Raw genomic sequence first — 18,113 nt, forward strand, 5'->3', positions numbered from 1 at the left:
TGAGTAGGGAGAATTCCGTTTATTGTATTTGTGGCCCCTAGGGAGCTAGAGGATGCCCTGGATAGAATGCCAAGCAGGAGTCAGAAGGATCCGAGTTCAAATCCAACCCCAGACATTTACTAACTGGGCAAATTACTCAACCCTGTTTGCCTCAGTTTCATTATCTGTAAAATGAGCCAGAGAAGGAAACAGCAAAACCACTTCAGTTTCTTTGCCAAGAAAACCTTAAATGGAATCACGAAGAGTCAGACATGACTGAAAACAACTAAAATCAATAACAACATAATATGTATCCCCAGTGCTTAGCATCTTAATTGGAACATAGTGCACCCATAAGTGATGATTGATTGATTGATTGAAAAGAGGCATTGCCTGTACTGGTTGAGGGGAATCCTTTTATCCACAAAATCTCAGATTCACAAAGGATTGAAGTAAAGCCTTAAATTTTACAAGCAGTTTTGCTCAGAATGGCTGTATGAGGTAGCATTATTATTATTTTACAGCAAGGCTTGGAGGGGTTAAGTGACTTGTCAATGGTCAGCCATCTAATAAATAGTATCAAAGTGAAGTCTAAAACCCTGCGGTGAGATACGAACATATATCCTAGATGCTATTCCTAGATACTCCAACATACATCTCAACATGGGGTCTTCTCTTTCCTTAGACATTACTTACTTGAAGATATAATTTTCAAAACCACAGGCCGTGCTATTTGGGGGCATGCTTTGGAGAGCTGATCTCACTCATTTGCTTCAATAATAACTTAGCTACACCATGTGAGCCATGGTGTCCAATATCTACTGCATGGCATAAAGAAAAGAGCATTGGATTTGGAGTTAGAGGGACTTGAGTTTGATTTTCTAATTTGACGTTCTATTATTTAATACTCCAATGGATTTGCAGGAAGTTATTTAAGCCTCTGGGCCTCAGAGGACCCTGGATTTAAAGCTTGAAAAGGTCTCTGAGTTCTTGGACTAGATAAGTCCAATCTTTTCATTTTACAGATGAGGAAACTGAGCCCCAGAAGGGTAAAGTAATTTGTCCAAGGTTATACAAGTCATCTGGTGTTTAATCCATCCTATGAACCCATGTTTTATTTGCTCTCTACCTAGCATCTACTGAGCCATGCTGTCTTGGTGTTCTCAGTGAGGGAAATTAGACTAGATTAAATCTTTTTGATTTAGATAGGCGATGGTAATACTATCAAGTCTTTTTCTTTTTCTCTCATGTTCCTCCTCTCTAATGTCTTTTGTCCTTGCCCTTGAGTCTCCCTGACTAAATACCTGTCCTCCTTTCTCCCTGAATTCTCCTGGCTTCTCTCTTCTTTATCTCTGGTTAAAAGCCAGATGGGCAGCTGCTCACAAGCTTCAGCCAGGACCCACTATGTTAAAATGACCATTCCATCCCTTTCGCCCATTCCTCATCAGAGGCTGTGCTAGAGAAAGCATCCCCAGGGTACACAATTGTAATTGAATTTCTCTGCTGGACCCAGGCCTCCTTGTCCTGGGAGGTGAGGGACAGATGCCCGAGCCACCTGGAAATGGTGGCCTCAAGCGAGTGGCCAATTGTCAGACACAATGCCCAAGAGGATAGAGTTTCCAAGAGTAGTAAATAATCATATCACAGTGCCATGTTCTCCTTGCCAGCATCCTTGATCTGATGCCCTCTCCCTGGGGGTGTTGACTTTCAGCAACACACATGTTTGTACATTGTAACATAGCAAAAAGGGCATTAGTTTCTGAGTTAGGGGACTTGAGGAGAGAATTACTTTATCCATTTGACATTGGGTTAGTCATTAACTTTTTTATGCCTTGGTTTCCTCATTTGCAAAGTTTTGGCATTGGATTACATGAGCTCTAAGGTTCTTTCTAGCTCCTGATCTATGATCTTGGTTTCCCATAGCTGTTTACTAAGGGGACAGAGCCATGTTTAATTCACATTTATCTGCAAGATGCTTCTTTCTTTTTAGGCATCACTCTCCATAGAAAAAGCCAGTGGGATTGGTGATCCTTATCTTTTCTGCTGCTCAGAGAATAGTTGTCTGGTTTAGAAATTCCCCCTACCAGTCAAGTATCCCACTTTAATATGAAATAAAATCTTGGGCTTCTAGAAAACTCTAAGCAACTTCCTCAGATTACAAAGTTCATATTAAAGTTGGAAATCAAGAAGAGATTGATTAACAGAAAAGAAAAACCAAAGATATACGTGTGGTGATAAATTGTGGTAATATATAACTTTAAGGATGATGGGATAAGACACAGCTCTAGTAAATTTGATGTCATCATTGTTCATTGGTTGTTTCCAGTCATGTTCAACCCTTCATAACCCCATTTGGGGTTATCTTGGCAGCGACACTGAATTGATTTGCAGTTTCCTTCTCCTGTTCATTTTATAGATTAGAAACTGAAACAAAATGAGGTAAAGTGACTGGTCCATGGTCTCGCAACTAATAAGTGAGACCGTATTTTAATTCAGGAAAGTGAGTCTTCCTGACTCTGGGCTTAGTGTTCTACCCACTATACCACCTAGTTGCTCTAATTGCAAATTAAAGAAATTTTTAAAATCATTCTGAAAAAATAAGGCATAATTTTATATAGTCATATGAAATGATTATTATGTGTTTATGGAATGAGAAAGGAGCAACAGGAACTTAAACCCTCGGATATTTTTGCAAAGTGACCTGACATCTCAAGAATGAGACCAGCTTATTTGAGGGAAAGAGATTATTCTGGACTGGATGTTAGAATTAATTTATTTACAAGGTACCGATTCTTAGTTTCAGAGAACATATGAAGATCTTGACTACCACACAACTCAGATCCAACTCACTGTCAGAGAATTATGGGTTAGGATATTCTCCCTTGGCTGGCAGAAGAAGGAAAGAAAACTGGCATCCTTTTCTGTTATAGTTAAAAATATGAAGAGCTACAGGGGCCCATGTGCCCCAATAGACTATGCCAACTAATAGGTATATCCCTTTTCCTTCAGATACTGGGGAGAGCTCTCTGTACTGTAAACTGAATTTACTCACCAGAGTGGGTGACTAGGAGAAAAGACTTCTCCTGACCATGTTCCCTTCCTTTTGTTTTTTCTCCAAGAACCTCTCTCTCTTCTCACCCTTACCCTTTTTTTTTCTTTCTACTAAGACATTTAATTAATTAAACTGCTGGCCATTTTTCAAACCTTCCAAATTGGGTCTCTTCCAGATAAACTCTATCTTCTCCTTGATGTTTTTCCTTAATCTTTTATCTGGATTGGCATCCTCTTCTCTGGGCCAGTGAGATTTCTGTAAAAAAAAAAACAGACTTCTTTTTTCATTAACTAAATGAATACGATGTGAATTCTGAATCTGAAGAGCATTTTCTTCTACCTAAGCAACTCTTTTCTCAGCTGCCATGGAACCTGGGCCTCAACCAGGATTGAGGCTTGAGGGGCTGGCTTGATTCCAGTTCCCCTTCTTGCTTATGCCTTCCTTCTGAGATTAGCTTCCAACCACGCTGTACATACTTGTGTTTACGTAGTTATTTACATGTTGACTTCTCCATTAGAAAGGGACTTCCCCAAGAACCCTGATTTTGTTTATCTTTGTATCCACAGTCTTTAGCAGTGCATAGCACTCTGCTGTCAAACTGACCTTCCTAAAACACGTTTGCCTCCCTACATTTATAGCTTAGTGTGTGTGTTATCTGGAGGTATTTCCCTTTAGTCAGTTAACTCTCCATTTCACCCCACTTGATTGAGGGACTAATTTAACCCCCCAGCATAATATCCACCATAACACTACCCACCCAATTCAATAACCTTTAGTGGCAAATAGACATTATTTTTCCTGTCCCCAATATGAAACTGAGATTGAAAGAGGTAAAATCACTAACTTTAATGGATACAGGCTAGTTTTTTGTGGGGCAAACTTAAGGTTGGAACTCAATTTCCCTATCATATTTTCTTTCTTTGAAAAGTAAGTACTAGCTTTGTGAATAAGCAGATTAGTAGAGTATGATATATGAATGTTGGTTCTAAAATACTCCCTCTATTGCCATTCTGGCACCTGTCATTTTTCCATGAAGAATTCCTTTGTTTTTTGAGGTTTTTCTTCCTATAATAGCCTTCTTATCAGTTCCTAGTGACTTCAGAGAAGAGGTGACCCCTTAAATCTTTATCAGTTAATACCTTAGCTGAAATTAGTTGACATTCATTTGAGCAAGGCCTTAAAATAAGGAACTGGGGTAGACAGAGGATAAAAGAGAGCCTGAAAGGGATGGCATCAAAGATAAACTCCACTTTCCTTCAAGCTTTTGCTGAGGGCCACTTCTGTATAAAATATGTCCCTTGATGTGTCCTTTTTATCTTCCTTCAGTACCTTCAGGTGATTGGGCAGTTTTGTATTCTTTAAGGAAATATGGACTATGAGTCAGAATATCTAGATTCTTCACCCCCTTGTCACTATTTTAGTGTCTTGGGCAACTCACTGCTCCCTGGGCCTCAGTTTGTTCATCTGTAAAAAGAGAGGATTTTTCTAGATGATGTCTAATGTCCCTTTTCATGCTAAAATGAATGAAATTTATGTCATATGTTAATGTAATTGTTCCATAAAGCCTAGGCTACTAGTTCCCTTCCCCCATTGTATTTTTTTTCTTTTCTTTCTCTCTATTTATCCTAGGTAGCAGGCATCAAAGGGATATTCCTGGCCAACAAAAAGGTGGATGACCAAGTGAAGACATATATCACTTACAACAAAGGCAGGGATTGGCGTCTGCTACAGGCTCCAGACACTGATCTGAGAGGGAACCCCGTCAACTGCTTGTTGGTCAGTCCTACGGTAGTTAGTGAGCCCCGTTCTGAAGTCCACTAGTTAGTGCCAAGGGCTGCTGCTTCTATTAGCAAAGATTGCCCATATACTCAGTCAGGTTTGTTCAGGGGTCTCCTAGAGCTTCTTTGAGGAAATTCTGGTAACTCCAGCTTTCACCCTTATGTGGCACAAAAGTCAAGCCAGGAGGTCCCAATTCCTTCATTGATTTGGGTGAATGTATCAGCCAGCAAAGAATCTCTCAGTTCATACTGAGAAACTGAGGATCTGCCCGCTATGTGCTGGTCTCCATGATGGGTGCTAAGTAGCATTTAATAATGTAAAATGCATCTTCTTCTTTCAAGGATCTTAGAGTCGAGTAGGGAAGATGACACAGATAACTATAATATAAAGCAGATTGTCATCAGTGCCATAAGAACTTCGTAGTCCTGTGGGAAGGGATCACTGCCAATAAGAGGGATGGTAAGGTCATGGAAGACCTTACAAAGGAGGCAGCCCCTAAAGTGGACCTCGAAGGAGGGAAATAGATTAGCTAGGCGGTAGGGCAATATGTTAGCTAGGAAGGAGAGGAATGATTTAGGTAGGAAGGAGGAGAATAAGTTAGCTAGGAATTAGGGGAATAAATTAGCTAAGAATTAGAGGAATACATTAACTAGGAAGTAGGGGAATATGTTAGCTAGGAAGGAAAATGTTAGCTAGGAAGGAGGGAAATAAGTTACATTGAATGTAGGGGAATAAATTAGATAGGAAGTAGGGGAATACATTAGTTAGGAATTAGGGGAATACATTAGCTAGGAAGTAGGGGAATATGTTACCTCGGAAGAATGAGAATAAGTTAGGTTGGGTGTAGGGGAATAAATTAGATAGGAAGCAGGGGAATGATTTATCTAGAATTTCAGGGAATAAATTATCTGGAATTAAGGGAATACATTAGCTAGGAAGTAGGGGAATAAGTTAGCTAGGAAGGAAAGGAATAAGTTAGGAATTAGGGGAATAAAGTAGGTCAGATGTAGGGGAATAAGTTAGCTAGGAAGGAGAAGAATAAATTAGCTAGGACTTAAGGAAATAAGTTAGCTTGGATATAGGGGAATAAGTTAACTAGGAAGTAGAAACTCATGGTTTGGGGAAATAGCATGAGCAAGTATGTGAAAGCAACAATATACGTGATGTATTTATGGAGTTCAAGGTGGGCTGAGCTGTCTTGACTAGCTAAGGCAAAAATGGCTTTTACCAGTCTATAGGAAAGTTCTTAAAAGATGACAGAACAGCCATCTCTACAAGACATATAAAGCGAGGCAGAAAATGCATGCACTGGCCTTCTTTCCATCTATCCCCCTCTTGGGAGCTATAATTTCCCCACCAGCAACCCCTTCAAAGTAGTGATTTCTATACATAACGCTGTTCTCCTCTTCCTTTCTTCTGTAGCCCTTTTGTTCCTTACATCTCCACCTGCAGATCTCAGAAAACCCTTACTCCTCAGGACGCATCTCCAGCAAGGACACAGCCCCTGGGCTAGTGGTGGCTACAGGTGAGGATGATGTTATTTCATGGGTCATTCCCTTGAGACAATGATGGCAGTGACAATAATGGTGATAATTGTGATAATAATAACTCATTCGTTTTAAGGGAGTTTCGTGCTATTATAATATTTTTATATTTGTTAATTCATGGAATCCTTAGAACCACATTGTAGAGTAAGTAGGTAGTACTGTAAAATGATCATTCAGCAGAAGAAGAAATGAATGATGAGAGAGATAGAGTGACTTACCCAAAGTCATAAAGCCAGTTAACGAACAAGGAAGATTCAAACCCAGATCTGCTTATTCCTAGGTCAGTGTTTTCTCTGTTTTTCCACATTTCCTATCAGCACATGTAACTGAGGATCCCAGAAAACTGAAATATCTCAGGCTATTCCATTATCATATGATGATAGGATCACAAGTTTGGAGCTAGGATGGGCCTTGAGACTATCAAGGCTAATATCTTCAAATTACAGATTAAGAAACTGAGATCCAGAGACGTTAAGTGATTTGCCTGACCTCACACAAGTTGCAAAAAGCAATGAGGTGGTATAAATAGGCAGTTAGTTGATGCAGTGCATAGAGCTCTGAGCCTGGAATCAGAAAGACCTAGGTTCAAATCCTGCCTCAGCTACTTATTACCTGTATGATCCAGGTCAAGTCACTTAACCTTGTTTGCCTCAGTTTCCTCCTCTAAAATGAGCTGAAAAAGAAAGTGGCAAACCATTCCAATGTCATTACCAAGAAGCTCCAGATGGGGTCACATGGTTCAGACATGACTAAAATGACTGAACAACACCAATACCACCACCACCAAGGCAGTTGCAAGTAGCAGAGCTGGGATTTGAACCCAGGTCTTCTAACTCCAAATTTTACTCTCTTTCCACTGCACCACACTGTATATAATCTTGGACATCAGAGTTTTAGCAAGAACATAGCTACAGTCAAAGACAAAGATTAAAACTATTTATACAGGTGTTCATATAGGAAAAGGCCAATTTATAAAGTATTAAATCGGGGATGATTATTCCTCTTATAAAGAGAATTCTTTATAAGAAACAACAAACTCCATTCAAATCTTAGTTTGTAAATGATTAAGCAATTTGATGGACAATCCGGGAAGAAGAAATAAAGAAATTTAAGGCTAACCTGAAAATCATTATAGTGATTGATAATTGCAAATAATTTTATAAACATTATCATTTAAACCTCATAATGAGAGCATTTTAAATACATTAAAAAAAACACCAAAACTTAGTCTCAGGGTGGCAAAGAGGCTAACAGATTAGAAACGTGAACCTAGTTGTGACTGAGACAAGCGCTCTTTCAGTCAAATGCTACCAATAATTAACACTTCTCTTGGGGATCCCTGGGAGGATCTTTGGGCTAGCATGAAGTAATCTGACCCAACCTAGGACAACATATCCAAATGTTAGAAACTTGATTTCCAGGGGGGGGGGTGATTTTCCTTCCTTCCTTCCTTCCTTCCTTCCTTCCTTCCTTCCTTCCTTCCTTCCTTCCTTCCTTCCTTCCTTCCTTCCTTCCTTCCTTCCTTCCTTCCTTCCTTCCTTCCTTTTCAGAATAATGACCTCCAGGGGCAGCTAGGTGGCTCATTAGATAGAGAGTCACCTATAGTTGAGATGTCCTGGGTTCAAATTTGCCCTTATATAATTCCTATGTGTGTGACCCTGGGCAAATCACTTAACTCTGATTGCTTTTAACTTCTCTTCTGCCTTGGAACTGATACTCAGTATCAATTCTGAGGCAGAAGATGAGAGTTTAAAAAGAAGAATAATGTATTGATAATCAAAATCCTAGAATTAGTTCCTAGTTTGGATACCAATGAATTCTGTGCCCTGAGGTAGTTGACCTAATCTTGAAGTTCTGCTACTTCCTCTCTGTGTGACATGGAGCAAATTACATACACAATCTCTACACCTCAGTTTCTTCATCTGTAAAAGGAGGGAGATGGACAATATGAACTCTAAGATTCCATCCAACTCTGTCTGTAGGACTATTGTTGCTCTTATTTTTCCCAGACAAACTCTCTTAAGTTTCAGAGAAACTATTGATCTACCTGGTAGAAAAGTCCCACCTAAGACAAACTGATAAAATCACAAGCCTTGCAAAAAAATAAATAAATAAAAGCAACCTAAAGCTCTATTTTCACCATGGAGACAGCCAAATTTGCCATGTACCAATATGGTTATCTGTTTGTAACCATGAGCCTAGAGACCCTAAGAAAGTTCAGCAATGAAAACCTGAAATGACTCCCTTCTCCCACTCTGCCTCACATAACTCTCCCCTCAGTCTCCTGAAGTTACTTTGAAACTGTATATAAAATATGGACTCAGTGATTCACCTATGAATTCTAAACTAACATAAAATTCATTCTTTGCTTAAAGAAAACCAACCATACTCTTTCATGAATATGCACTGTACATAGCCCAGAATATCAACATCTCAAAGTTATTTTTTCTTCTCTGTATTTTGGGTTTAGGATTAATGGATTTGATGATATGCCACAGGGAGTCTGGGAGGAATACATTGTTTGCATTCAAAAAATGGTTTGCAAATGCTGGATTAAAAGCCTGAATTAGAATCATTGGAGTTTGCTTCCTTACCTGCTCCCAAGTTCTTTCTTAGCAGATACTGCCAGGGCTTACTTGTGGCAAGGTTGCAGTGTTAGCAAGGTCTCTGGACCTCTCTTTTTGCATTTTTTATCTCTTCAGATTTCTTCCCCTGCTCACCCCACCAACACACAGACACAGACACATACACTTTGGGGTTCTTTATCATTTTACCTTTTCCTTAGCAGCAAAATTTATACCCAGGCAAGGCTATTCCATGTCAGTCCACTCAAATATGAATTTCAGGTACTACCTACGTGCCATCTCCTAGGGATTTCTACATTATCTGTCTTCACTCTTAAAGATGAGAGGGAAAGGCTGTGTCTTCTTAGAAAAGGAATGTCAGGCAGCAGCAGGGGAGCCAGTAGTATCACCCTCTCTATGTAACTAGCACCTCTTTCTTTCTTTATGTTTGCTTCCGGCACTTCTTTATGTGAAACTTAAGCATCCCCATTCCTGTAAGAATCTTAGATACCTCAGTTCCAGAAGAAAAAATAAAGGCAGTCAACTAAGTACTCCCAAAGACAGTGTGATTTAGAGCAGGAATGTTAAAACTGTCACTTTGGGGGAAGAAGCTTCATTAGTGTTTCACTTAACCTTTAGAACATAGACACTCTCTTCTTTCTTCTCTCTTTCTCCACAATGCATACCTGTAGGGAAATACATGCATCTGCTTCTCTTTGCTAATGTCCCTGGGTATTTTGGCCAATCTTTAGCATCTCTGCCACTTTACCTATTTAGAACATGGGTCCAAAATAGTTTTATCTGAGCCAAACAAGATATTTCTAGCAAAGATGGGCCAAAAGTTAGGGCAAGGTGCCAGGGCGTAGAGAAATTGATGGAGCCATCTTCATCTCTTCTGTTATGGCAGAATGAGTCCTGGATTTAGAAGAGGATATAGATCAGAATACCAGCTTTGTCTGTGTGATGTTGGAAAAGTTTTTTCAAGCTTTCTGGGTCTCAGTTTCCTCATTTGTAAAATAAGGAGGTTGCTTCTCCTAGTTCTAAAATCCTAAGTCCAAATACTCACATCTTATCACTAGGAAGAATAAGATAAACTGACTGCTGTCTTCTCAAAGACCCTTTAATTTAAAGCAAAGCTTTTCAGATGTGCTGATTTCTGTGATGGTGAATATCAGGCCCAGTAGAGACACATAAGAGATTAGGTTAGAGCCATCTCCCCAATGCCCACCCAAACATCCACAAAGATTAGCTCACCTTGCTTATAATGTGATTTCCTGACAAGTAATACAAGTTTCATCTGCATTTTCAAATGAAGAAACTGAGGACCACAGAGACAAATTACTTGTTTATCATACAGTTAGCGGGTATCAGAGACCAAGATGGCAGCTGGGTCTTCTGAGTTCCAATCCAGTGTGCTTATCGTTACACCATGCCACACTGAACTGGGAGTCAAGATACATTATTAGAAGTCAGATTGATGGAATAGAAAGAAAATGGGTTTGGAATCAGGATGTGAGTTTGAATTCCTGCTCTTTTTTTTTCTTTGCATCTTTAGGCAAATCATTTAATTCCTTTAGGTCTTAGTTTCCTCACCTATAAAACGAGGGACTTGTACTACATGGCTTTTGAGGTCTACTTTCCCTAGGAAGCATGACCTCTTACACTATGCCAGAAACTGCCTTTTGGAAGGAGGCAGTATGTATTATGAAAAGAATTATGGATTTAGAATCAGAGGGCTTAAATTCATATCTCATTTCTAATACCTCCTACCTATAGGACGTAGGGCGAGTTGTTGAACCTCCTTGGGCTTCAATTTCCTCATCTATAAAATGAGAGTTATATTCAATGACTTTGATGGTTCCTTCTGACTTGAAATCTATGATCTTATAATTGGATATTCTCTAAGGCCCCATCAACTTGAGTTCTATTGTTAGATCTGCTATTAATTCTGTATGCAAGTTAATTCTGCCTCAGACACTTAATAGTTGAGTGACCAGAGCCTGCTTATAGAAAGAAAGGTGGTACAGTAGATAAAGAGCTCTACTTGGAATCAGGAAGACCTGGGTTTGAATCCTACCTCAGATACTTAGCTGTGTGATCCTCAGTTTCTTCTTATATGAAATAGGGATAATAATAGCACTTAACCTTGAAGGGTTGTTATAAAGATCAAAAAAATGCATAGAGAACACTTTGTAAACCTTAAAGAATGAAATGAATGTTATTATTATTTCCATCTTTAAGCCTCAGTTTCCTCACTTGTAGAAGGGAAATGGTAGCATTTTCAGTTCTTGTCAGTAAAGCAAAATGTAAACAATGTGAGCTGTTCTTCATGGATGGTTGGGCTTATGAGCATATATGCAAAATGATGGCTTAGACTAAGTGATCTCTAAGGGCTCCTTTCCGCTCTATAATTCCACGAGATGACAGCTTTCCCAAAAAGATCGCTAGCTTCTAGTCTCTTCAGTAGTGTCTTCTCCAATCCCCAGTGAGGGGAATGGGATCATTTACTCCAGACACCCACTCTTTGGAACCGCTCACCAAACCTCTATCCAATCACTTCCTGGATCCACAGCTTGTAGAACCCCAGGGTTATTTTTGGAAACTTGAGTGTCAAAACAAGTTGGCTAGTTGTGTGCTCTCTAATGCTGATGGGAGTTTGACAGGCAGTAGCAGGGCTTTAATTTCTCGTTTTGGAGCATTAAATGTCAGGAGCTCAATTAACATTTTCATTATTGCCTTTTTATTGTACTCTTATTTAGACTACAGATGTGTAGGAGCTAACATTCTTTTCCTGCTATTTTTAAAGAAAAATGTCAGTGACTGCAATGTATTTTCACATGTGTGTATACATGTGTATTTTTCCCCTGACACAGAACCCCTCCACCCATACATCCACACCCACATAACCACACATTGACATCAGATCGATGGTGGATTTGAGAGACAGGAATAATTCCATTCATTCAACAAACATGATAGAAATGGTTAAAGATGACTCTATGTACATTATTTTATTTTATTCTTATAACAGTGATGTGAGTTAGAAAATATGTGGATTATCTGTTATATAGAGGAAGAAGCTAAATCACTTGCTCGGGATAGTCCTATAATTCAAACTCAGATTTGGTAGCTACATATCTGAGGCTCTTTATGCTGCCTATCAAAACTGAACTACATCGGGTAGTTGGTCCCTTTCTCCACTGGGGAAATAGGTTGATAGTAGAGAACACAAACCTCCTAGAAACAGAAATGGTGGAAGGCAATGGGGTATTTGAAAGGTCATGAGGAATGAGCAGCAAGAAGGATGTTTTCACTTTTCTTTCAGACCAATGACTCAAGTAGATTTTGAATGGATGATCAAAAACCATCCTATAGATGGCTGCTCTGAGTCCTATGTGTTATTTAAGAACAAAAAATAAAGTAGAGTTTTCATGGAGCTCTCAAGAGTTGGATACACATGCTTTGAGAGTTAAGGAAAATGAAAGTCATTGATGTCATCAGGCTGCTTGAAAAGCTAATGTAACTTAAGACACTAAGAAAATGAAATAGAATTTCCCACTTTATTCTACCCCAGTTGGGACACATCTGGATTATTATATTAAGTTCCGGATGCCACATTTTAGAAGGAAATTAACAGTTTGAATATTATCCAGGAAATGAAAAATAGGACACTGAAGGAACTCAAAACTGTGCCATCCAAGGAGCAACTGAAGCAAATGTTTTTTGAAATAAAGGGACTACAGATGTTCAAGGGGCACATGAGAAAGGAAGTAGAGTCATGAAGTCCTGCCTCTCACATATACATATTGGTTCTATAACCCAGGGCAAGTCAGTTTTACCTCTTTGTGTCCCAGGTAACTCTAAGATTATCAGTGGTAGATCAAATGGTGATATGAAATGGTAGAGGGAACTGATCACTGAGGGCTACTTACACTGGTAAAATTACAAGTCTATTTAAAAAATATTTTAAAAAAATATCTGTGGCTTATTCCCCATTTGATAAATGGGCAGGGGACATGAATAGGCAATTTTCAGATAAAGAAATCAAAACTATCAACAAATACATGAAAAAGTGTTCTAAATCTCTTATAATTAGAGAAAAGCAAATCAAAACAACTCTGAGGTACCAACTCACACCTAGTAGATTAGGTAACATGACAGCAAAGGAAAGTGGTGAATGTTGGAGGGGATGTGGCAAAATCGGGACATTAATGCATTGCTGGTAGAGTTATGAATTAATCCAACCATTCTGGATGGTAATTTGGAACTATGCCCAAAGGGCTATAAAAGACTGTCTGTCCTTTGATCCAGCTGTTTCACTGCTGTTTTTATACCCTAAAGAGATCATAGGGAAAAAGACTTGTATAGAAATATTGATAGCCTTGGTTTTTGTGGTGGCAAAAAATTGAAAAATGAGGGAATATCCTTCAGTTGGGGAATGACTGAACAAATTGTGGTATCTCTTGGTGATGGAATACTATTGTGCTCAAAGGAATAATGAACTGGAGGAATTCCATGTGAACTGGAATGACTTCCAGGAATTGATGCAGAGTGAAAGGAGCAGAACCAGGAAAACATTACACAGAGACTGATACACTGTGTGTATCAAACATAATGGACTTCTCTACTAGTAACAATGCAAGGATCCAGAACAATGCTGAGGGACTTATGAGAAAGAACACTATTCACATTCAGAGGAAGAACTGTGGGAGTAGAAGAAAAACAGCTGATTGAACACATGGGCTGATGGTGATATTATTGGGGATGTAGATGCTAAACAATCACCTTAGTGCAATTATCAATAATATGGAAATAGGTCTTAATCAATAATACATGTAAAACCCAGTGGAATTGTGTGTCAGCTATGGGGGATGGGTGTTTGGGGGAGAGGGAAAGAACATGAATCATGTAACCATGGGAAAACATTCTAAATTTAAAACAATTTTTAAATATCTTTGGCTTAAAGAAGAGAATGAAGAGTTCAGTGGGAAAGAGCTCGTCTTCAAAGAGAGGAAGGAATCTCAACCAGAGGAGCAAATAAATTGATCCTGTGTGATTCTACAATATAGAATTTGGGTCATTGGATTGGAGTAGGAAGCCATAAGGTTCTAGTATAATAAAAGGAGTTCATAATTTTTATGGGGTTTGCAATAAATAGTACATACATGCTTAGTGGGTAAGGAAAATTAGTCTTTGATGAGATAGAGCTCTTAAAAAGTGTGAATGTAACTTAAAGAGTTCAAAAAGAAGCAGAACCTGCCATTTTAATCTTCTTTTGTTGGTACCCCCCAAATTGGCCTGCACTTTCTTCCCTGGCTGTCTCTGCACTTTCTTCCCTGGCTATCTCATAGTGGAAGAATTGCTTCATTAAGTGATGAAGTCCCTCTTGGAGGACATATGTCAGTAGTGGATAAAAGAATACTGATTAGGGAGAAGATTCCTGCACAGAGCCTAATATTGACCAGCCTGACTTACTCAAAAATTCTGTAATTCTATGATTCAAAGGAGCTAAAAATGTGCAAGTTCTCCATTTACAACCCAGAAACTCCAAGTCTGGGAGTAATGTGACATTTTCCAGACTTTTTTATTGGAGCCTTTTTTCCTTCCTAAGTTTCTTTTCTGCCATGTACTATGTGTTTCTGAGATAGAAAAATCAAAACCAAACAAAAGCCATTCAGCAAATCGCTCTCTACAAACCAATTTGCTCTCAGTGTTGTCTCATGCTTCTCAAATGATTTATTCCAGGCAATGTCGGCACAGAACTCTCATACACGGAAGTTGGCATGTTTGTCTCCTCTGATGGGGGAAATACCTGGAGACAGGTAACTTGGGGAAGGGCAGAGGGGAGGCATGTCTATTTCTGTCCGTAATTACAACCCTTGGCTACAGGTTTTCAGATGACTTAGGAATCTTGGTTGATGGCCACACAATACCCAAACATTAGCTTCTTTGGGTCAATTAGGCATAAAAACTAAGCAAACTGATCGTAAGGGCTAGTGTGCCTGGAAGTATATCAGAAGACATAGGTTCTAGACATAGATCTGCCCCATCCACTTCTGAAGCTTTAAAGAAGTCACTTTTTCTAGCTTCAATTTCTTCCTCTGTAAATGAAACATTTAGATTAAATGAACTCATAAGATCACTTTAAGATCTAATTCTCTTTGATTCTAGAGTTATTCTGGTGTGTATAACCAGAGTCTTAGAGTGATTTTAGAGCATCTGAATAATTTGTCCAAAGACCCATATATAGGTGTGTGTTTTCCATTAATTAGTGGTATTAGACAATAGCAATTTGAAATCCTTAAAGGCAGCTAGATGGTATAGTGGACAGAGTGCCATGCTGGAGTCAGGAAGACTCATTTTACTTAATTCAAATCCTGCCCCAGACACTTACTAGCTGTGTGATCCTGGGCAAGTCACTAAATCCTATTTGCCTTAGGCTTCTTCATCTCTAAAATGAGCTGGAGAAGGAAGTGGCAAACCACTCCAGCGTCATTTGCCAAGAAAACTACAATGGGATCACATTTCAGACCGAAACAACTGAACAAGTATACCCTTCTAGATCAGTTTATTTTGGGGGATGGAGAGTAAAGCATTGTCAACACGCTTTTGATGAGCATATGCTATATGTAAGACCTTGTTCTAGGTGCTGTGAGGAGTACTGAAATGTGATATTTGTTATTAAGAAATAAATAATGTTACAGTAAAAATAGGGAGATAGGACACAAGTATCAGAAAATAGGTGACAATGTGAGACAGAGAATTGTTAATTCTGCATAAAGGAAATACTCCAATCTGTTCTTGCCTGATCATAGTAATCATCAGTGTAGATTAGATCAAAGAAAGGGATGCTGCCTGGAGGAAGAAAACTTGGAGAAATCACCAAGTTATACTTTATAGAAAGCCTAGATGGAATCTTCTTGTGACTGAAAAGCCTCGCCAAAGTCAGATACTTCTGAGTGAATTTGTTGAGTGCTCACATTGGCTGAACCTTTCTAACTCTCTTCATTATTCTTTTCCCCCTCTCCTTTTACCTGATTTTTGTTTTCAGATCTTTGATGAAGAGTATAACATTTGGTTCTTGGACTGGGGAGGAGCTCTTGTGGCCATGAAGCACACATCTATGCCCATCAGGCATTTGTGGTAAGGAAAGATCAATACCCCAGTGGAGAGGGTTTTCTAGGAGAGTTGGTTTGGGCTATTCAATAAATACCATTTCATACACATAGTTAGAAGTGGGTTTTGGGGTGCTACTTCACATGTGTGTCTACTCCCTAAAAATTGGATTGTGGGAAGAGATACAATAAAGAAAAAACCTTATAACCACCTGTGGGAAGTTTTTATTCTGGTGGGGACATTACGCTAGATTACGTGTAGCAAATAGAAAATAAAAGTTAGTGTTTCAAATGTCATCATTCCGTGTTCTTAAATGACAGTAAGAGACAATACAAGAGCACTTATCATCCTTGAATGAGTTTATATCACCTGATTAACACTATCCTCAGGTACTATGTTAGCCCAGCCATTGCCAGGGATCTTTGAAACATCATGAAGAATAGGAGAGGTACTGAAAAATTAGAAAAGATAAGTTCAGTCCTGATTCTCTACCACCATACACTCCCCACCCAAAAGGAAGAAAATGAAATTTATAAACTATAGACAAAGGAACTTGATATTCCTTCCTGGTGCAATTCTAGAATATGTAATTAAAATTATTAGTAAAGATAGCAATTAATAAAAATAGATATAATTCGACTTAGATTTTTCACAAAACCTCTTTTTCTTGTGAATGAAAGAGAGAGAGAGAAAGAGAGAGGGAGAGAGAGAGAGAGAGAGAGAGAGAGAGAGAGAGAGAGAGAGAGAGAGAGAGAGAGATTCACTAATAGTACAATTAAATGGAAACAGAATTAGTTGAATTGTTGGACCCCAGAGAGTTAACTAGCAATGATTTGATGTCATGTTGCAAAGCATAATAGGTGTCTCAGAAATCTTGTGCATAGCCCTATTGGAGGGTAGGGTGGGGAGAGAAGAAGAAAGGAAATAAGCATTGTTAAAGGACTTACTATGTGCCAGGCACCTGATCCTCACAATAACCCTGTAAGGCATGTGCTATTTTACATGGGAGGAATCTGAATCTGAGGCAAACAGAGGTTACCTAGAGTTACACAAGTAGTAAGTGTCAGAGGCTGCATTTGAACTCAGGAAATGACATTAGGACTAGCCCTCTGATCACTGCACTAAAAGCTGCCTCAATGTAATCATTATTTAATATTTTTGTTTGTGACTTGGGTAAGGGCATACATGGGGATTTTGACAAATATTCAAATGTACAAAGAGAAGCAGGATAGCCAATTCACTAGATGATAGAGCCAGGATTTTAAGAGATTTTGATAGAATAGACCATTTGGTTTTATCTAATATGATGAAATAGAATGATAATAAATCCACTTACTATTAGGTTCAAAAAATTGACTTCAAAAGAACAGTGTGGAGAGGCACAGATAGATAACAGTTTGTCTGAAAAAAAGTTTTATGGTGTTTAATGGACTACAAGCTTAATATGAATTAAGAGTAAAAAAGAATTCAAGGAAGCTGCTTTGATTTTAGATTGCAATAAGAGGGACATAGCCAGAACTATAACTAGAAAATTTTGTAGCCATGGAAAATCGCCAGGGCAAGTGATGTGAAGAAACCTCAACTGATTTGGGGCGGAAGAAGAGAACAGGATTGGGGTGGGAGGAGAGAAATTCATCCAACTGGCATGTTAACTTCCACTTTTAGTTTATTTGTTAATTATTTTTTATTTTTCCATATTACATGTCAATATGATTTTAATACTAATTTTCTGACATTTTGCTATTCCTGTTCTCTCCCTCTCCCTCACCTTTCCCCTCTCCCCAAGAAGGCAGGTAATATGATACATAGGTCATACATATGTTATTTTGCAGTACATATTTCCATGTTCATCATGTTGTGAAACAAGACACGTATTGCTTATACTAGAGAAAAATTCATGGAGGAAAGGAAGTGAAGAATGGTATGTTTCAATATGCATTTGGACTCCGTCTGTTCCTTCTATGGCTGTGGAGTTAGCTTTCTATTTTAACTGATTATCTTTTTTTCTGTATAAACCCTTACCTTCTGTCTTAGAATTGATACTAAGTGTTGGTTCCAAGGCAGAAGAGTTGTATG

General features: G+C 38.7%; 1 protein-coding gene across 1 annotated transcript in view; it reads left to right on the forward strand.

Moving 5' to 3' along the window:
• Window positions 1-18,113, forward strand: part of SORCS3 (sortilin related VPS10 domain containing receptor 3) — a 690,838-nt gene that overhangs the window by 572,942 nt on the left and 99,783 nt on the right. Inside the window, exons 10-13 of the mRNA XM_044660176.1 lie at window positions 4,661-4,807; window positions 6,233-6,335; window positions 14,667-14,743; window positions 15,973-16,064. Coding sequence (XP_044516111.1) covers window positions 4,661-4,807; window positions 6,233-6,335; window positions 14,667-14,743; window positions 15,973-16,064 — 419 coding nt within the window. The remainder of the gene's footprint in view (window positions 1-4,660; window positions 4,808-6,232; window positions 6,336-14,666; window positions 14,744-15,972; window positions 16,065-18,113) is intronic.

This window comes from Gracilinanus agilis, chromosome 2 (genome assembly GCF_016433145.1).
Source record: "Gracilinanus agilis isolate LMUSP501 chromosome 2, AgileGrace, whole genome shotgun sequence".
Classification (NCBI taxonomy): Eukaryota; Metazoa; Chordata; class Mammalia; order Didelphimorphia; family Didelphidae; genus Gracilinanus; species Gracilinanus agilis.